This window comes from Aquila chrysaetos, chromosome 18, assembly GCF_900496995.4.
Source record: "Aquila chrysaetos chrysaetos chromosome 18, bAquChr1.4, whole genome shotgun sequence".
NCBI lineage: Eukaryota > Metazoa > Chordata > Aves > Accipitriformes > Accipitridae > Aquila > Aquila chrysaetos.
This window is the reverse complement of record NC_044021.1, coordinates 4,090,245-4,107,114: the sequence shown is the minus strand read 5'-3', so window position 1 is coordinate 4,107,114 and position 16,870 is coordinate 4,090,245. Positions and strand designations below refer to the sequence as shown.

The following is a 16,870-nucleotide window of genomic DNA, read 5'->3' as shown; positions in this document are numbered from 1 at the left end:
GCAATTTACAAACTGCATTTGAAAACTATTTCCTAGACATTACACTCAATACCCTGAGACTAAGCAGGTAGACTTACCGGCAACAACCAACCACACTGGGCCATTTTTAATTCGCTTCAACTTAGTAGCCACAATCTAGACAAGAAGCAATTTCAGTATTAGAGCTGAAGAATTGAGATTGCCAGTATTTTTCTTTGGGTTTAATATGAAATATGGATTGTGATTCTTACATCTTTTGAGATTCAATTTTTAAAAAAGATGACATTGAAAAACAATGTTGTTTTTCTCCATTATAATAAAAGATACAAATTTCTTCAGCTGCTCTGTTACATTCTTCACACACATTTTTCAAGCTTGGGGGAAAAATCCGAACCCACTGCTGAGGTTTCAGTATGTTTCTTTTTCTTGCATAACTAGCAGCGATAAATAATAAACACATCCTGACTTGAAACTTTAGCTGCCTACTAAACACTGCATTTAAAAAAAAAACTGGTAATGACTGCGTGCTTCTGGATTTGTACAGCAAGCTTGTCTGTGCCACCGACCGGAAAAGATGCTGCAGCACCTGTCCCTTCCAGAGTACCAGTTAATTCCAGATGCACTTTATACAGGATGATCTTTTTGATGTATTTTTCTTTTATATATATACACACATCTCTATATATATACAAATATTTCTTTATATGTAAAAAACCATGTATTTTTTGCTTTATACATATGAAAATATTATCAGAGAACCTGATTAAAACTCAGTGCTGCCCCAGACCTGTTTCAGTGTTTCTTAAGATCCTGCATAGAGCTCACTCTGCATTTATCTCCACCAAGACTTGCGATTATCCTCACCTGAAGGTCCTCCTTCTTCCCATCCCTTTTCTGTTCCTGTCCTGATTCGGCTAGCACTCTGACATCCGATAAGCCAGCAGATCTGTTTCAACATGTCCTTTCTGGATTCTTGGGACAAAAATCAATCTCGCCTAACTTCAAACATCTAGAGCAGAGAGATTTATGCTGATCGCTGCCAGCTCCCACTGCAGTTGGGGAGGAGAGCCAGACCCTTGTAGAGACCCACTGCTCTGACGGACTGCATGCCATTGCCTTCCACTGACAAGGCAGAGAGCCCAAGGTGACCTAGTTCAGATGCAAACATCCAAATTGGCGAGATAAATTCCGCTCTCTGTGTTAGATCTTTATTAATCCCTGCTATTAATATGCTCAAGGTTACAAAACCGTACATTTTGAAAATGTAACACTGTCAGCTGTAATGCTTTTGTATTCCAATTCATAAATAATAGGCAAACTGTTAAAAAGCCCACTATAAAAATACATCCTTTTTTTTGGTATGTCTGCTTGTACCAAACCAAGAATAAAATATAGACAAGTTTATTGACAACTGTAAATGTTACTGCTGACGCAAAATAGACAGCGATACCCTACTCTCCGGCATTATAACACTTCCCCACGCAGAGCAGAACCAAATCTAAAGCAGGCAAATTATTTCATTCAGTGAAAAAAAGCTTCTTTAATAAATAAAGTATTTGATATGCAGGTTTTGATGAGATGAAATTATTATAGGTATCAAGCCTTCTTAATTAAAAGCTACAGATTATTGAACAAAACTGAACTCAGAAAAACTTTCAGGAAACAAAACTGTTACAATACAGAATTCAGGTACTTGTGTTTATAAATATATATACATATACATACAAATAAAAGGACTGTAAGGGATAAAATTGCTTTCCTTTACACAAAGGAACAGAGCGCTCTCCGTGCACTCCAAGCATTACTGTTTAGTTCCCTCCTGCAACTGCTTTAGCTCCTGCAGGCCCTGTTGACGTTTTTGTTACTGGCTTGTATTTCTTCCTGCAGGAATTAAAAAGCAAACCTGCCCGTCCCCATATCTCTAGGATAAGGAAAGGAGAGACTTTGTTTCTTAATAAACCCCACTTTCTTCAATACAACCGTACGCCTATGGCATTGTAAGCTTTTCACAAGTATTTTGCTAGATCCGCTATATCGTTTTAATATTTCTTCAAATTAAGGTCCCTTATTTTTGAAATTATCAAAACACAATTGATTCTTTTAGAAAATAGAACTGGGCAAAATGTTCTATGTAATAAGGTAAATCTCATTTACTTGTCCCAGACAGACTTCTTCAAACATTGAAGTCTAAACTGAAGATAGCCATCTTATGCAAGGAGATTAATATATACTCAAGAGGATAAAACATGTATACACACTGCTGAACTTACACAATGCATAGAAAACTAATATTTTCTGAAAATGCAGTGTTTGTGAATGTATTCTGTGCACAGCTTTCTCAGATGAAGTGCAAAGGAAATCTCGGCAGGTAATGTTGAAATCAGCCCTTAAAGGATTTGCAAGTTGACAAAAACCACAGGCAGCTACCGGGTCTAACTCTATTGCATGTTACTTATTAATTAATACTGCCCTTCTTAGCTTTGAGAAAGCCTATGTACTTTCCTCAGTTATAAAATAGATCTTCCGTTCATCTGGCACAGTATTCTTGCATGTGTTGGGGTTTTTTTCACCCCCCGTGTAACGCTTCTTCACCTTCAGGTATCAGCACCGAGTGCAGACAGCTTAATTTCACGTGTCTGAAGCAAGTGCAGCCTGCAGCTGCTTGCTCTGCCCGTCCCTGGAAGGAGGCGGTCCAGGAACGGGAGAAGCCAAACGGGATGTGAAGCAGCTACGCAGAGGCCCCAGTTTACATCCTCCCATCCCAGGTAGCCCCAAGTCAATGCAAGCTTAATGGCCTGGAGTATAAAGTGCGGGACCCCGGGAGTTGCTTCCTCTGTGATTCATCCTCCCTAGCTAGAGACAGACGAGGGAAAGGCAGTAATTGCTTTTGGAACTTGAGTTTAACGCATCCAGAGCTGTCATAGTAAACCCTTACGCTAGCAATGGAAAACTCAGCATTACCTTTGCCTTCTTTGTCATACAGTCCAATCTTTTTTGTCTGACAACCCTCAAATATGACATTTTTTCCCCCCAAACAGTATAGCAACATATTTTATGGTTTTTATGGCTGACTGATGGTGAACTGAGCTGCAGTGGGAAAGCAAAATGTTTACACAATAAATCCATAAATCATTTTGTAATCATTAACGAGCATTCTCAAAATCTTACTGCTGCCGATTGGAAACCTAATTCACTGGAACTGGTCACTCACTATATTATACAAAGGCAAAAAAGTCACTGGTCCTTCACGTTCTGAAAAGGGGGATGTGATAGTAGCGGTCATCCTCGGTCAGGAGAGAAATCTCATTCCATTCCCTTCGGTATTCATCTGGATAGTTTACTTGAAATTCCTCAGTATTAAACCTATGCAGTCTGTAAACTCTTATCTTTACTTCAAGTAAGTATCCAAGAAGAAACAGTTCAACCTAAAGATGAAAGAAGTCTGTGAGACATTTATTTCTAGACTTGGAAAACTAAACTGAAGGTAATCCAAGTCATCTAGCCATCCAAGGCAAGTCATCTAGCTTCAAAACAGGAGACAAGGAATAAAAGGGGCCATTTTGTAACTGGAGTAAGAAAATTAAAAGTTTGAGGGTATTCTCAATGTTCCAACACTCCTTCCACTGCTCTTTTGCATGTAGAGGATATTCTGGTTAATGCCTGGCACTGTGGAAACATCCCTCTTCAACCCGTCACAATGCAGAACCTGCTCCCAAAGCCAGCTCACAAAGCTTCAGTGGGGAGCAAGAAGGGACTAGCTATTTTTAAAAGATTGATACACCTTGAAAAATGGGAAGCCTGCCACCTTGTGATCACTTGCTACATGAGGGAAATGTAATAGTAAAAGTAAAAAATTTCCTTGTACTTCATGTATATGAAACTTGAGAACTGGCATCTTCATTGACACTTCTTGCAAAGGACTGCTTAATCTGGAAAAACACTTTGGAAAAAACTCATATCCTTGGGCTTAGCCAGACAGAGCAGAATTTGTCTAGTTATAATCAAACTGCTCCTAAGGTGATTGCAACATATAACAGTTGACTTGATAACTGAAATTGATTATAAAAAAAAATGTCACCCATTGGAAAGTGAAACTGTTTGCAGAGTGGCAGTGTGGAGCTTAGATGTCCGTACTTAACTCCCCACTAAATATAAAACTGAAAAAAAAAAAAATCTGAACATATAAAGGCAAACAGTTAATAAGACTTCTCATTACCTACTCTTGACAGGCATTAGATCTAATGGGAACCAAAGAGAGGGGAAAAAAATAGTGATAATGGGGGGTTTGGCATGGTGGAACAGAGAGGAAAAGCAAACCAACAGGTCAAATCTGCATAATCTAATATTATTTTACATTTCAAAGGTATCATTGTTCTAAACTATGTCTTACTGATAGCTTGCAGCATTTATTTCTGGCCCAGCAAGAAAACTGTCCGCCTCATTTTACTCTACTACAGTTTTTTTTCCTGGAAGATAAATTACTATCCTCAGTCCACTTCCCCACATCCCAAAGAAAAAACATGGGCCAGCTATCATGGATGATGTATGATACATTCACCTCATCACATCAGAGATGGAATAAGTTTTGTGATTTTTCATTTATATCATTACCTGGTCTAGGCAAATAGAGTCACCTATGGAGTTCAGATGATTCATCATGAAACTCAAAGGGTCAGACGAAGAATCACGAGCAAGGAGAAGGCTAAAAAGGTTGTGTATGGGTTCCTCCCTGTTCTTTATCTGCTCATAGGCTTCGACAACTTCGTAGAGCATGATGAATTTTATAGCCTCATATAGTTTGTGCTCCTTGCTCTCATCAGAAAAGAGTGCATTACACATGTTTCCTCTTTCTTCATGATCTTTAGTAGCACTTATTTCAGTCCACTGGAAAGCACACAGAAGGATATTAATCAAATTGTTAAGAATTCTATTTAATACAAAAGATTCCAAAACAGGAACAATTGCCAGTCTGTACTATACCATTACTGTGGCCAAATGGTGGTGCAAATAAGCAGGTGGCTCTTTTGGATCCGCAGTGAAATCTGAAGCCTTACACATTTCAGTTCTCATTTATCCAGCTGAACCTATTTGCTACATACAGCTCCAAGCATCTGGATGCTACTGATAGTCTATGAGAAAGCAAATGTAATTCCCCTGTACAAAAGCCACCCACCGCCACTGCAGACAATCCAGGTATCGCTGTCAGTAAAGAGTCTGAAAGGAGCGTAACCACCAAAAGGACCTCAGGAAGTTACAGGAAATCTGGGTGGGGGCATCAGACATACACACTAAACCATAAGCAAAGGTTAGATTAAGTGATGACTCCTGACCCGTTTTTAACTTACAGCTTCCAAAATTCAGTGATTTTGCTCTATAGTACCCTTTACATTAAAGTTGTCCTAGCTTGAATTCTTTAGATGCTGAGCCCAATTCAGAAGCATGCCAATTAAAAGGAACCTATCCAAACTGGACAAGCCAGAATGGTATTATGAACTGTACACATTTGTATGTCTTTAGTGTGTTCTGCTTGATGAGGTCAAAGTAAGTTGGCTGCACGAGAAGGGACAAGACAAAGACATGCATGGGACATGAATAGGGTAGGAATTTCTCACTCTGACGATGGAGCTGGGAAAGGCAGCAGAGAACTCTGTTAGTGAAAACAGGCAAAAATCCATCTCACTGGCCAAAGAGCATCTCTATAAAAATAAAATTAAGTTGGGAGCTAGACCTCATGCCCAATAACAGCATAATGCATCATACAGCTGCTCTGCAACAATTTGTTAATTGTATGGATTTGCTCACCATGCTGACTTGAAACTTTTTTCTGTACAAACATTCAGTTTAAAGGCTTTGTGCTCAGGGACTAATGTCAATTTAAAAGAACCACAACAGGTTAAAAATAAGAGCTGAATAACCTAACATTGGCAAGTGCGAAGAGCGACCAGAACAACATGGTAACAGCACACAAGAACCAGCAGGCAGGTCTCAGGAAGGCAGGCAGTTGTCGCTGTGGCACAGCAAGGCCGCAGGCAAGGGACAAGGACCGGATCTCTATTTTATTCCCTCTTTTTATTACTAATGCTTTGTTTCTAGAGCTAAATAAGTCTATCTGTGGTTTGTTGATTTTCTTTAAGTAACAACTACTATCACTGATAATAGCATTTAAAACTACAGAGTTGTGGCTCATATAGGCAGGGCCACATAAAAGGAACAAGCTTAAATGTGTACCAGTAAAATAAGCTGCTGTAGCTGTGGTAAGACAACCCAGAACCACGGTGTATTGTAGAATTAAAAATGACAGTTTAAGGTCTGATATCCTGGATAACAGATGCCTTCAGAGAAGCATTTCAACCTAATTGGCCCAAACCCTGGAGTCCACCAAATACCAGTATCCACTTGACGGCTGTGACCCAGGAAAGCATACAAAGGCAGGAGGAAGATGGGGAGGAGAGGGTGCTGGTGAGCTTGGGACAGCCTGGGGCAAAGCAAACGGGTACAACCCAGAGCTCACACAACTGCAGAAACCCCAGAGGAGCCCAAGGAAGGTGCAAGGTCTTAGGCCCATTTTTTTATCTCTGTTTCAGAAGGCTTTGGGGCTACTAAAACTCCTCAAGTTTTAAATATGTAAATAAGAGTTATACTCCTGGTTGAGAATGCAGGCAATCTGGCTACGCTGAGCAGAGGGGGCAGTGAGGCTGACAGGTCCTTGTAATCAAGTGCTTCAGCTTATAGAGAGAAATTATAGTAAAACTGGATAATTAAAACATTTCATGGAGGTGAGAGCAAAGGAAAAACAATGGTTTGAGAAGAAAATACACTGTTCGTTCGTTCCCTCCCATTTGGGGAGGGAATCCAGGAGGATCTCATACAGCATGTTGTTATTTTTCATTGAAATTATGAGATACTGCAGGAGGCACTTGATGGCAAGGGCAACTAGCCACACAGTAACAGCTGTGGGGAGGGTGGCCTCCCTAACTTGCAGGGGGACCCCCAGTACTTAGCCTAGTGGATCCCCAAAAGCTGGATTTCCTTGCAGGAGAGGTGATGGCCTTCCCAGCAGCTCAGCTCTCTGAACCTGGGAGGGAGGCTGACTGCCATAGAAATATGGAACCAGGAGCAGTTTCCTAGCTCTGTCTCAATTTCTCAGTGCTTTTATTCCTCCCAACCATTTCCTAAATACTCACGTTTGTCTTTAATGTTTCCATACATTTGCGCAATTTACCAAAGGCATTGGGACCTGTGTATCTTTCTGGCCCAAAACTGTATTGCTGAATCCAGTTGCAACCTTGAGAATACAAAAGCTTTTCAGGGAGCTGGGAGGAGGGGAAAAAAAAAAAAAAAAGCTAATCATACCCATAACAAGAAGTATAATATAAAGTTATATAAACTTGTCTACACACATTTTAATTTATGATGTGGTTCTATCCTCCGGTTGTACAGTTCAAAGAACAAAAAAAAAAGGGCCTCAGAACAACTCAAATATTAAGAAGGAGGCTCCATTCCATGGCCAAGTCCTTAAGAAACTTTTAAAACAGGGCCAGCCAAAAAAGAAGAAAATATGCTCTCAGCAAAATATGTAACCCACACTCTGGAAAAGCTGGATATGTCCAAATTCAGGGAGGTATTTAGGATTACAGACACCTTACAGCCATAGCTCCCCACCTCCTTGCCGCTGTCTCCTGCTGGAGCTCCTGGAGCCCAGGGCAGGATTCCTGCTGCTCCAGCAACACGCTCAGCAGCTCCCAAGCGAGCCACTGGACTTTGCACGGACGTGGATGAGGAGGATTGAAATATCCTTTTGTGTTAAGGGAGTGACATCTAGCAGGGCAGCAGTAACATTTATCCATCCACTTTTTATTTTTATCATTTAGACTCATGATCACATTGGTATGTTTAGAACAGGGAGACTTTTCCCAATAAAGTGTAGTTCAAAGAGTTTGAAAAACTTTAAATTCTGATAATGATTCTCCTCTACTTCTGTAGCAGACACGTCAGTTTTCACATTGAACAAAGCTTCCTCTGGCAGTGCAAGGTTACCCGAATTATGTTCATTTAGGAAATGAATTTTACCTTCAATATATCTCTCTCCTTCATCCATGATGGAAAAGGAATGCCTTGGCTGAATATCTGAAAAAGCACCGCTCTTAGTACACAATAGTTGTCCCTCCTGACTTGTCGCAGGTATTTGATATGACAGCTCCAAAACAATTCTTCATACGCCTAGAAAAAGACCAAAAACAATTTAGCAATAAAAATTTTAAATCTTGGACAAAACCCACGTTGATTGCAGTCCAATTCCAAACTACTCATAAGAGGGAGCTAGGGGAATGAGAGAGTCTATTTTTAAGTTTTATATACACAAAAATGTTCCAACACCATGGTTTTTGTAAACACCTTAAACTGGCACTGCCCCTCAAGAGTGATTCTGCACTCTCTCCAAACCCAGAGACTTGCTCCAGTCTCTGCACTGTTGCTAGCGTAAACATTCACATGGTCAACCAAATCAGAGCAGGTCAGCGAAGACTTCTTTAACCTCGGCCACTTCACAGCTTGTGCTGACACATGGGAGGGAGCAGCAAAAGGGCAGGAACAGGCATCTGGAGAAAAATCCTTTTGGCAAAAACATCTCCTTACAACTAACCTGAATCCATCGTGCAACGGTGACCTGAGGCTGAGCAGGTCTGGCAGCTCTGTGCCGAGGTGGATGGCCCTTCTTCCAGCTACACACTCCCTGTATTTCCTCTGCATTACCTCTGGCTCTCATCTGAGCCCTTGCTGAGACAATTCAGAGCAATAAACACTGGCAGAGAATTAGAAAGAGGAGTCTACAGTTCCACAGGCTGCTGCATCAGTCTTACAGTTTGCTTCCTGAAGCGGGCAGGGAGATGGTCTCAATTCCTGGTCCTCTTTCATCTCGGTTGCTTCCTCAGCCCATCCCAACACCGCTTCTCAGCTGCACACTCTCCCCTTCGCATTCTTTGCCTTGGCTGTGACAGTAAGCCTCCTGGAAGCCCGACCCTGTCACCAGTTAGGATACCGTAGTGCTGCTCCAACTTCAAGCGCTGGTTGGGGCCCTTTGGAGGGCACTGCTGCTCCCGCCATGCCCCTGGCCACGCTGCCTCCATTAATGGCCACCAAGATACAGGTGCCAACAGCCTGCTGCATGTGCAATACCATACGTCTTTTGCGGGAAGTGCAGCTGCCGTTTCTGCCCATCAGGTGTAAGCATGTACACACAATGTGCAGAAATGAAAAACATGTCGGTGAGCTGACAGAAAACAGTGCATCTAGCTAGTGAACCATGGAGGTCTTTGGCTCAGGAGTTCAGCTATCCATGACCCAAAGCCCCGTTTGGTGCAGCACAACTCTGTCACCTTGACTTACAGTTACAAAGAAAATTTACTAAGCTGCGAGAAACTATTTCAGGTAAAATGATGTAAGGTAAGAGAAATAAAAATCCAGGGAGAAGTATAATTATTAAGATGGCCACAGCTAACAGCTCAAAGCTACAAGAGGGGAAAAAAAAGAAAAGAAAAAAACCCCAACAAACCCACAAAAAAACCTTACATGGAAAGGAATAAAAACCATAAAAGAAAAAAAAAAAAAAAAAGAGGAGAACTGGAAAAGAGCAGCACTGAGGATTAGCTGATGTCCACAAGCAGAGGAGGCTGCCACCTCCCCACGCAGCCCAGGGCTGTCTCCAGCCACCCCTCAGCGGCTGACTGGAGTGTTGAGGACAACGAAGAGGACATTAACAGTGAGATTAGTAGTATGTGTCCTGCTTGCAGCACCTGGTGCAGGGCAGATGCCGGCGCAGCAGAGCTGGAGCAGACGGACGCTGCGCGAAGGCAGGGGATGGCCACCATCCAGCATGCCGGCTCCTCGCCCGCTGAGCATCACCTCACCCGGGGCACAGGTCCGATGGGAGCTCCTGCCCACGGCTGCGGCGGATGTGGCCGGACAGGGGACCTCGGCGGCTGCCAAGCACTGCCTGCTGCCGCATGGACCGTCAGAGCTTGGAAGAGAAATGGCTGTGGTGTTCCATTCCTCCCTGGAATTGGAGTTTCTACCTTAAACCAAAGGCTGGCCAAGAGACAGCACCTAAGACCAAGTTATTTGGGCTGTAGCACTGGGGATGATTTTTCCCACTAAAGCCACTGCGTGAGCCACTGGTTCTACAGGGGGGATTTCGGAGAAGATGCAAGACTAAAACTTTACCTACATTTTGACCTGCTCTACGCCAGTCTTTATTTAGACCGATGTTCATGCTGTCCCTTTGGTTTCCCTTTAGCCATCAGCAGGGTCCCATAGCTGCGGCACCAGGAACGCTATTCCTTTCCCAGGTACTTCTTCTCCCCTGTCCTCAGGCAGAGACTAAAATTTAACTCTTACCTCCCTCATGTGTTTGGCCTGCTTTGTTTCTCCTTTCCATTCTCTCGCACTGTAACCAAGTAGATCAACTTCTGTCAGCACACTGAGATTCCCTAAAGTGAGATTAATTCACAGATTCATTACCTTCTGCTGTTCTACATCTGAAGGGTAGTGGTGGTGGTGGGGATTAAGGAATACAGAATGACAACAAAAAGATTACTTATGAGTTTTCTCTGAAGGTAGTTGCTCCACCTGAAATTCAAATGATAAAACAGGCGTCAAAGAGGAGTTGTCAAAGGTCAGTATTTACTGAAATAAGCAACGGCGTGGCAGATTAAAGTCTACATCATAAAAACCTACCGTTTCAGTAGCTGTGCTAAAAAGCTGTATAGCCTTCTGCAATAACAAAAAACAGCAATGAGGAAAGACATGCTTAGCATTAGCTGCACTTTCACTTTTTGCCACAGGAGACACAAGGATTGCTTGGTGGCTGTTGTCCAGGACTGCACCTCATCCCTTCCTAAAATGGGGATAAAAAAAGAGAGAGGAAAAAAATCTTGCAACTGTTTTGCAATACTTGTTTCTATTAGTTTTCTTACAAAAAGAGAAATCACCCAAGTAAAATACCACTCCAAAGGAAACACAAAACATGAAATGTAGAAGGTGAGTATATTTTTATATACTTCATATATATACATACTTTATATATACTTAAGTTTTTCAAGTTTCTAGTGTTTTGGGTGCACGTGGTGCACATTTCCAGGCTTTCCGCCACACAGCGAAGGGTAGGTATATAGTTACAATGGAGTCACAGGAAGACTGATAGCAAAGCAGCTGTTCAGTAACAAAAAAAGTAATTTTTTTTGTTTGTTTGTTTCAGGATGTGCTGAGGCCAAGACCCGCACCATCACTACTTAGATACTAAGTCAAGGTTTTAAGGATCAAGGGGTTCCTGGGAGTTGTAGTCTACAAATGGGCCATATAAGGCAATATTAGCTGACTAAGCATCATACAACTGCCCGGGGAATTAAAGGAATGTTCCTGCCTCAATTTGGGTAAGTTTACGGTCAATTTAAAACTCCGGAGAAAACTCCTCCCCGGGGATTTGGTAGAAAGCTCAGGAGATCATCACAAAGGGGGTGCGCTCTCACTATTCTTCACAGACACAAACCAGGACATGTTTCTGTCGCTCTCTTGGTATTACAGACAGGGTTAGGGAAGGTTTTGGGTGTCTCTTGATAAAACCTAGCATTGAGAGAGGGCCTGGAGACAGAATAGCTGACAAAGGCAGTATCTGCTCCCTAAGTGAGAAATTTATCCTCTGGCTTAAATTTGAGTATAGGAAATTCCCAGAGTTTATGATCAACAGCTGCTCTATTATTAACTTATTTATTGATTTAGTAAAAAACTTTAAGAGAACTCAACTTTTTATAAACACACTCCCAGAGAAGGCCAAAAAGATCCTTCTCCAGAGAGTCCACAAAGGGAATTACTCATTCAGCATAGTTTTATGTCAGCTAAACTTTTGCCCCTCCTGGCTTTAACAGGAAATTTGAGAGGGGCTTAAGTTTTCCAAGGAAGTTAAGCCCATGCACTGTGGACAACTCTCCAGTCGAAAAGTTAGGTATGAATCCCAACCCTGGCAACGAGATAAACAGCTACGCATACATTTTTACAAGCACTGTTGCATATATACAGAGCGCTGCTGATATTTGGCCTTTTCCAATATTCTGTTGTTTGAAGAAGTTTTATTACAGGATGTCACGTGCAAGTTGTCCAGAGGCAAGACCCAGACCTCGTCTCTCCCACGAACAAAAGGCAGGTTGAGAGCTGCAAAGGAAAAGGTGTTAATAAACTCTAAAAAGGCAATCAGAGAAGCTTTTGGGGTGCTAGTTCCTGTTCACACAAAACCCATACGCTGTGGACATACAAGACGACGGACAGGTTTTCTGTCAGCTTCTGCTCGCAGGTGCGTGTGCGTACCTGGCACGACCGGGGGTTACACCTGCGCACGCCGAGTAGGAAAAAGCAAGGCACGCATTCACGCACAACCAAAAAGACCAAAAATCTGGAGCTGCAGGAAACGTTTATTACTGATAGCCAAGTAACAGACAGCAAAACATCAGCTGTAAGGTTTGAAAATGGCATAGCTCGTGGAAACACCGAGACAGCCCCACTTACAGCACACACACACGCTTACTGCTGATAAACACCAACAGGCACGTTCTCAACAAGCACCCAAATAGCTACCCGGAGAACAACTGAGAATTAGTAACAGATGAGAGTCCTGGCAGTATCAAGTCACCCCAATTTTTTCTCTCTCTTCTTTAGGATAAAGGTGTCAGCGTTGAAAAAAACCCAGTAGACTGTAAATAACTGAACCTTCTGCTAACTAGAATGGAACCTGAAGGCTTACAAATGTTGTTCAGCCCATGGATCAGTGAGTATTTTGGATTTGCACTGTCACACTGTTGTACGAAAACCAATGATGATTCAAATGAAATTTGTTAACGGCAATTTAAACATACAGTATCAAAAGGGAGATGCAGCAGACTTTCACTTCATCACTTAAAATGACTGTGTGGTCCCTCTTTTGATTTTGAACAAACTGGGACTATAAAAAGTGAGAGCTGGTCCATCTGTTAAAATGACATACTTTGCTTTATGGAGTACCAGACATACATGTGAATGCAAAATTTCTTCCTTTACCCCTTTTACAGGCAAAAAGATAAGAGGTCTGCATCAGCTCTTAAGTTGAATCAAGAATCTTTTGAAAAAGATTTTGATGGTATTAATCCTGAAAAAAACCTACTGGAGTCCAACAAACCCCTGTTCAAGGCCTATGGTTAACAGGTGCATGAGCAAGTGTTCTTCAGGGAGTGCTGGGAAGCAGCGGCTTACTGATTTCAATCAAAACCAGAAATCGATGTCAGGGAACATGAGATAGCCAAATATTGTTCATCCATTTTTATTTAATATGGGGGATTTATAAGGAGGTATTTCCCTAATAAAAAGCCTAATGGGAGATGGGAAAACCTGTAAACAAGTGATTTTCAGTATTTTTGCTACACTCATATTACAGCATACCCTGGAGTTGATGAACTTTCCCTCCTGTCATGGGAAAGCTGCTGTTCAAACAGCACTTTGTGATTCAGTTACTACTTTCAGTGCTTATGTCACACTTCGAAATGTAATTACATTTTTTTTACTCAAGAAAATGACATTTAGAAGTGGCACCTGGATCGCAAAGTGCTGCTGGTAAAAGTACATCACGAACGAGATGTGAATTAAAGAAGAGGACAGTTTAAAATAGATCTTTCCACCCTCTCCCCGCCCCCTCCAAAATTCTTCAGAAACCGAAGAGGAATTAAATCGATAACACACTGGCAGGGGGGAGTAAAATAAACCCACAGCTTTTTAAACCCAATCCATTCCCTGGGATACGGACACCATTTATCCTGTTCCTCAGCAGACAGTGACAACCAGTCAGTGCTGCGACCAGCTGTGGGGCTCACATCTTTTTGAAGGCTGACCATGACCATCACCGCGAGGACAGGGAGGCCTGACTCTTCTCCCATGCAGGGGAATGGAGCCCTGGGACTTCTAACACAGCTCCCAGCAGAAATCTGGATGAACAGAGGTTGAACTGCACTGAAGTAGGAGCTGATAGCAGTGTTTATCTTACAATGCAAGTAGTACACCGTGTTTTCTTTTCATGCCACATCAACTTCCTGCTAGTGCAAACCATAAGCTTTTACCTACCGATAAAGTCAGCAGGAGAGACACGCAGAAGAAAAAAAATGAAACAAAACAAGAAAAAAGGCTAGAAAAAAGATGAGTAAGAGACATCTGCAACATCTGCTTCTTTCACAAGTAACTCAAGAAGAGTTGCTAAAGGATTAGCTCCACATTTGACTACCTCACAACTTTTTTGGAGGCTGCCACCTTAAAAACGCCTAACTGATGAAAAGCAAAATGTAAGAGATCAGCTTGGGAACTAGCAGGCAGCAGCACTGTACGCAGTGCTGAAGCACGATCCAATATTCCAGCATGTCTGATGGCACATTCACCCTTTTACTTTCTACCTCCCTCCCTGTAACAAGGCCATCAGGAAAATAACAGAGTGTCTTCCAAAATTAAAAGCTGACCATGTGACTTCTTTTCAGGACATTCCTCTTCACAGTCTTTTTGGTACCGAAAGCAGGACATAGTAGTTGTTACCATAGACTGGCCAAGTTTCATACTCCCGTCACACAACACTATGTTCCTAATTCCCAAAAAGCAGGTATCCCCTCCTTCAAAGAGGGAGACAGAATTTGGGATCTCTCTGTTCCAACCCTTCTGCTGCCCACCCGTACCCCTCCTTCTCCCTCCGCTCTTGGATCCAGAGCTAGGAAGAGAGACCCCTCAACTGAGAGATGCAAGGCTTGCCGCGGAGATCCAAGTCTGGTGCATTCAGTGTGTGCCTGCAGAGCTCTCTTCACTGTCACATGCCACTTTTTTTCCAGGCTATGTAGTATCAGTACCGAGGTATGTTATAAAATAAGCCAAGTCCCTCTTTTAAGGGAAAACCAACAAACTTATAGGGCAGGCATCAGTGTGATGCACAGATGCACATATGTGCACCTCAACTGACTGAACCAAGCGGGAGACACAGACAAAAAGCTATTAATAATACAAATTCAATACCCACAATAGATTATACCCTGTAACAGCTGAGAAAAGAGAAACATGCCTCTCTAAGTAGTGCCAAGTGATTACAAAGTCTTTGATCTCCCAGTTTATTATCAGTGCCACACCAAAAAAAAGAAAAACTACTGAAAACAGATCAAACACATACCAAGGTATGTGGGATGCACTGCTTAATTCAACAACTATTTCATTACAAAACCCTTCCTTTAGAGAGCACAACAATGTCAACTTGTTAAGCAAACCTTCTTCACCTGTTCTAACATAACAACTAGAGATGAGGATCTTTACTTGCTATAAGAAGAGAAAGAGAATCATTTACAGGCAAAGATGGTAATCATCAGTGACTTACCAAAAGTTCAACCGTGCCTGCTGATCAGATCTTAACTTCTACTCCAAAAAATAACAAAACAGAATCCCAGCCCCAAATCGTAACTAGAATCATGCAATTACCTAGAAAACGGAATAGTTTTGGTGGCACTGAGGCCCATCACTTGCAAGAAAGGCTTTATTTACACAGCTGTCCTGTGTAGGAGTCCCAAGTGTTCTCTCGGCCCTTGTCCTCCTTCTGCAAAGATCTTTCAGGAAAAATAAGAGTAGAAAGGCTGGCAGCCTTCTTTGGACTCCCTGACTGTCAACAGGACCTGAACTGCTGCTGCTAAGGTATCTATCCAGTTGTGACACTTACTTATTCCTACTCTGTAGCAACAAGCATAATGCGTTCTTACGTACTGTGTGATTATCCAAAATACACCCTACTAGAGTTACCTTTACAAAACCGATTTTGTCTATATAATCAAGATATTAACGCATGCCCTAGCCTGCACATATCATTTCCTTCTCTCCAAATGCCTACATGAACAAAAGGAAAGTTCAGTTCTTGATCTCCTGTATAATTCAGCTTCCTTTTTAAGGCACACAGTGCTTCATCCAGGACCTTCAGATGAGTAAGTCTCAGCTACTCTTCCATTTATGTAAGAAAAAAACATGAGGGAAGCCTTCAGAGAATTTACAGTCCAGAGTGATACCTGAAAAGCATTTCATGCATAAAAGCCAAGTATCTCTTTAAAGCTCTTATTCCTGAGTAAAAAAAAGAAAAAATAAAATAACCTTTTAAAGAAGGAGCCTCTGAAATTTCTGCTACTGTGGTGATTTTTTTTTTTTAATGTGGAAAAAAAATCCTGTTCACATTCAGAACTGCTATTTAATGCCTTTACACTTAAAATGGAGCTTACGTAAATGCACTAAATCTATTCTTTGAAGGAAGCCCACCCTAAGGATTCTTATTACGTCTGCTGCTGAGTTGCATGTTGAGTCATCCCTAATGCCGCTCAAGTTTGTTTCTGGTTTATCTATTTGCAAACACAACTCTCAAAATGCCTTTTATAATTTTTTTTTTTTCTGTGCTGAATCCAAACTGACAGAGTAAAGGAAATATTTTCCTCCTGAACATCTTCTTACACTCAAATTTAGCCCACAGGCTAAGTGGTATAAATACCTTGGGTTTTTGTGTTGATGTTTCTAGATAACTGAAGCTTTGGTTATGGGAAAAAACAGTTGAAGTCTTACTTAGCAGTAAGAATTCTTTTCCTCCTCTTTTTCTTAAATCATCTTTGCTAGACAGCGGAAGACTTGTACCTACAGCCCAGCCCTCCAAGGACGGGCAGTCATTAGGTGTTAACGAGGCTGGTTGGTACCACAGGCAGCATCCCTCCAGCCCTCTCCAGGCAGAGGTCTGGCAGGCCGCAGCGGTGGCCGCCCCTTGCCCGTGGACACACGCCTGACCCCCCCGGCAGCGCAGGCACCAGGGTCACTGCCACCCCAGAAGAGC

The 16,870-nt window shown here is 42.1% G+C and overlaps 1 protein-coding gene across 4 annotated transcripts in view; it reads right to left on the bottom strand.

The window, feature by feature from the left end:
- Window positions 1–1,169: 1,169 nt before the first annotated feature.
- OTULINL (OTU deubiquitinase with linear linkage specificity like) overlaps window positions 1,170–16,870 on the bottom strand; it is a 26,250-nt gene continuing 10,549 nt past the window's right edge. For all 4 annotated transcript variants that reach the window (XM_030041961.2, XM_030041963.2, XM_030041960.2 and 1 more), the window contains exons 2-8: window positions 10,711–10,870; window positions 10,571–10,602; window positions 10,372–10,463; window positions 8,050–8,199; window positions 7,164–7,292; window positions 4,591–4,863; window positions 1,170–3,404 (exon numbers count right to left, since the gene is read on the bottom strand). In XM_030041961.2, coding sequence (XP_029897821.1) covers window positions 3,225–3,404; window positions 4,591–4,863; window positions 7,164–7,292; window positions 8,050–8,199; window positions 10,372–10,463; window positions 10,571–10,602; window positions 10,711–10,870 — 1,016 coding nt within the window. In that variant the 3' untranslated portion in view covers window positions 1,170–3,224. The remainder of the gene's footprint in view (window positions 3,405–4,590; window positions 4,864–7,163; window positions 7,293–8,049; window positions 8,200–10,371; window positions 10,464–10,570; window positions 10,603–10,710; window positions 10,871–16,870) is intronic.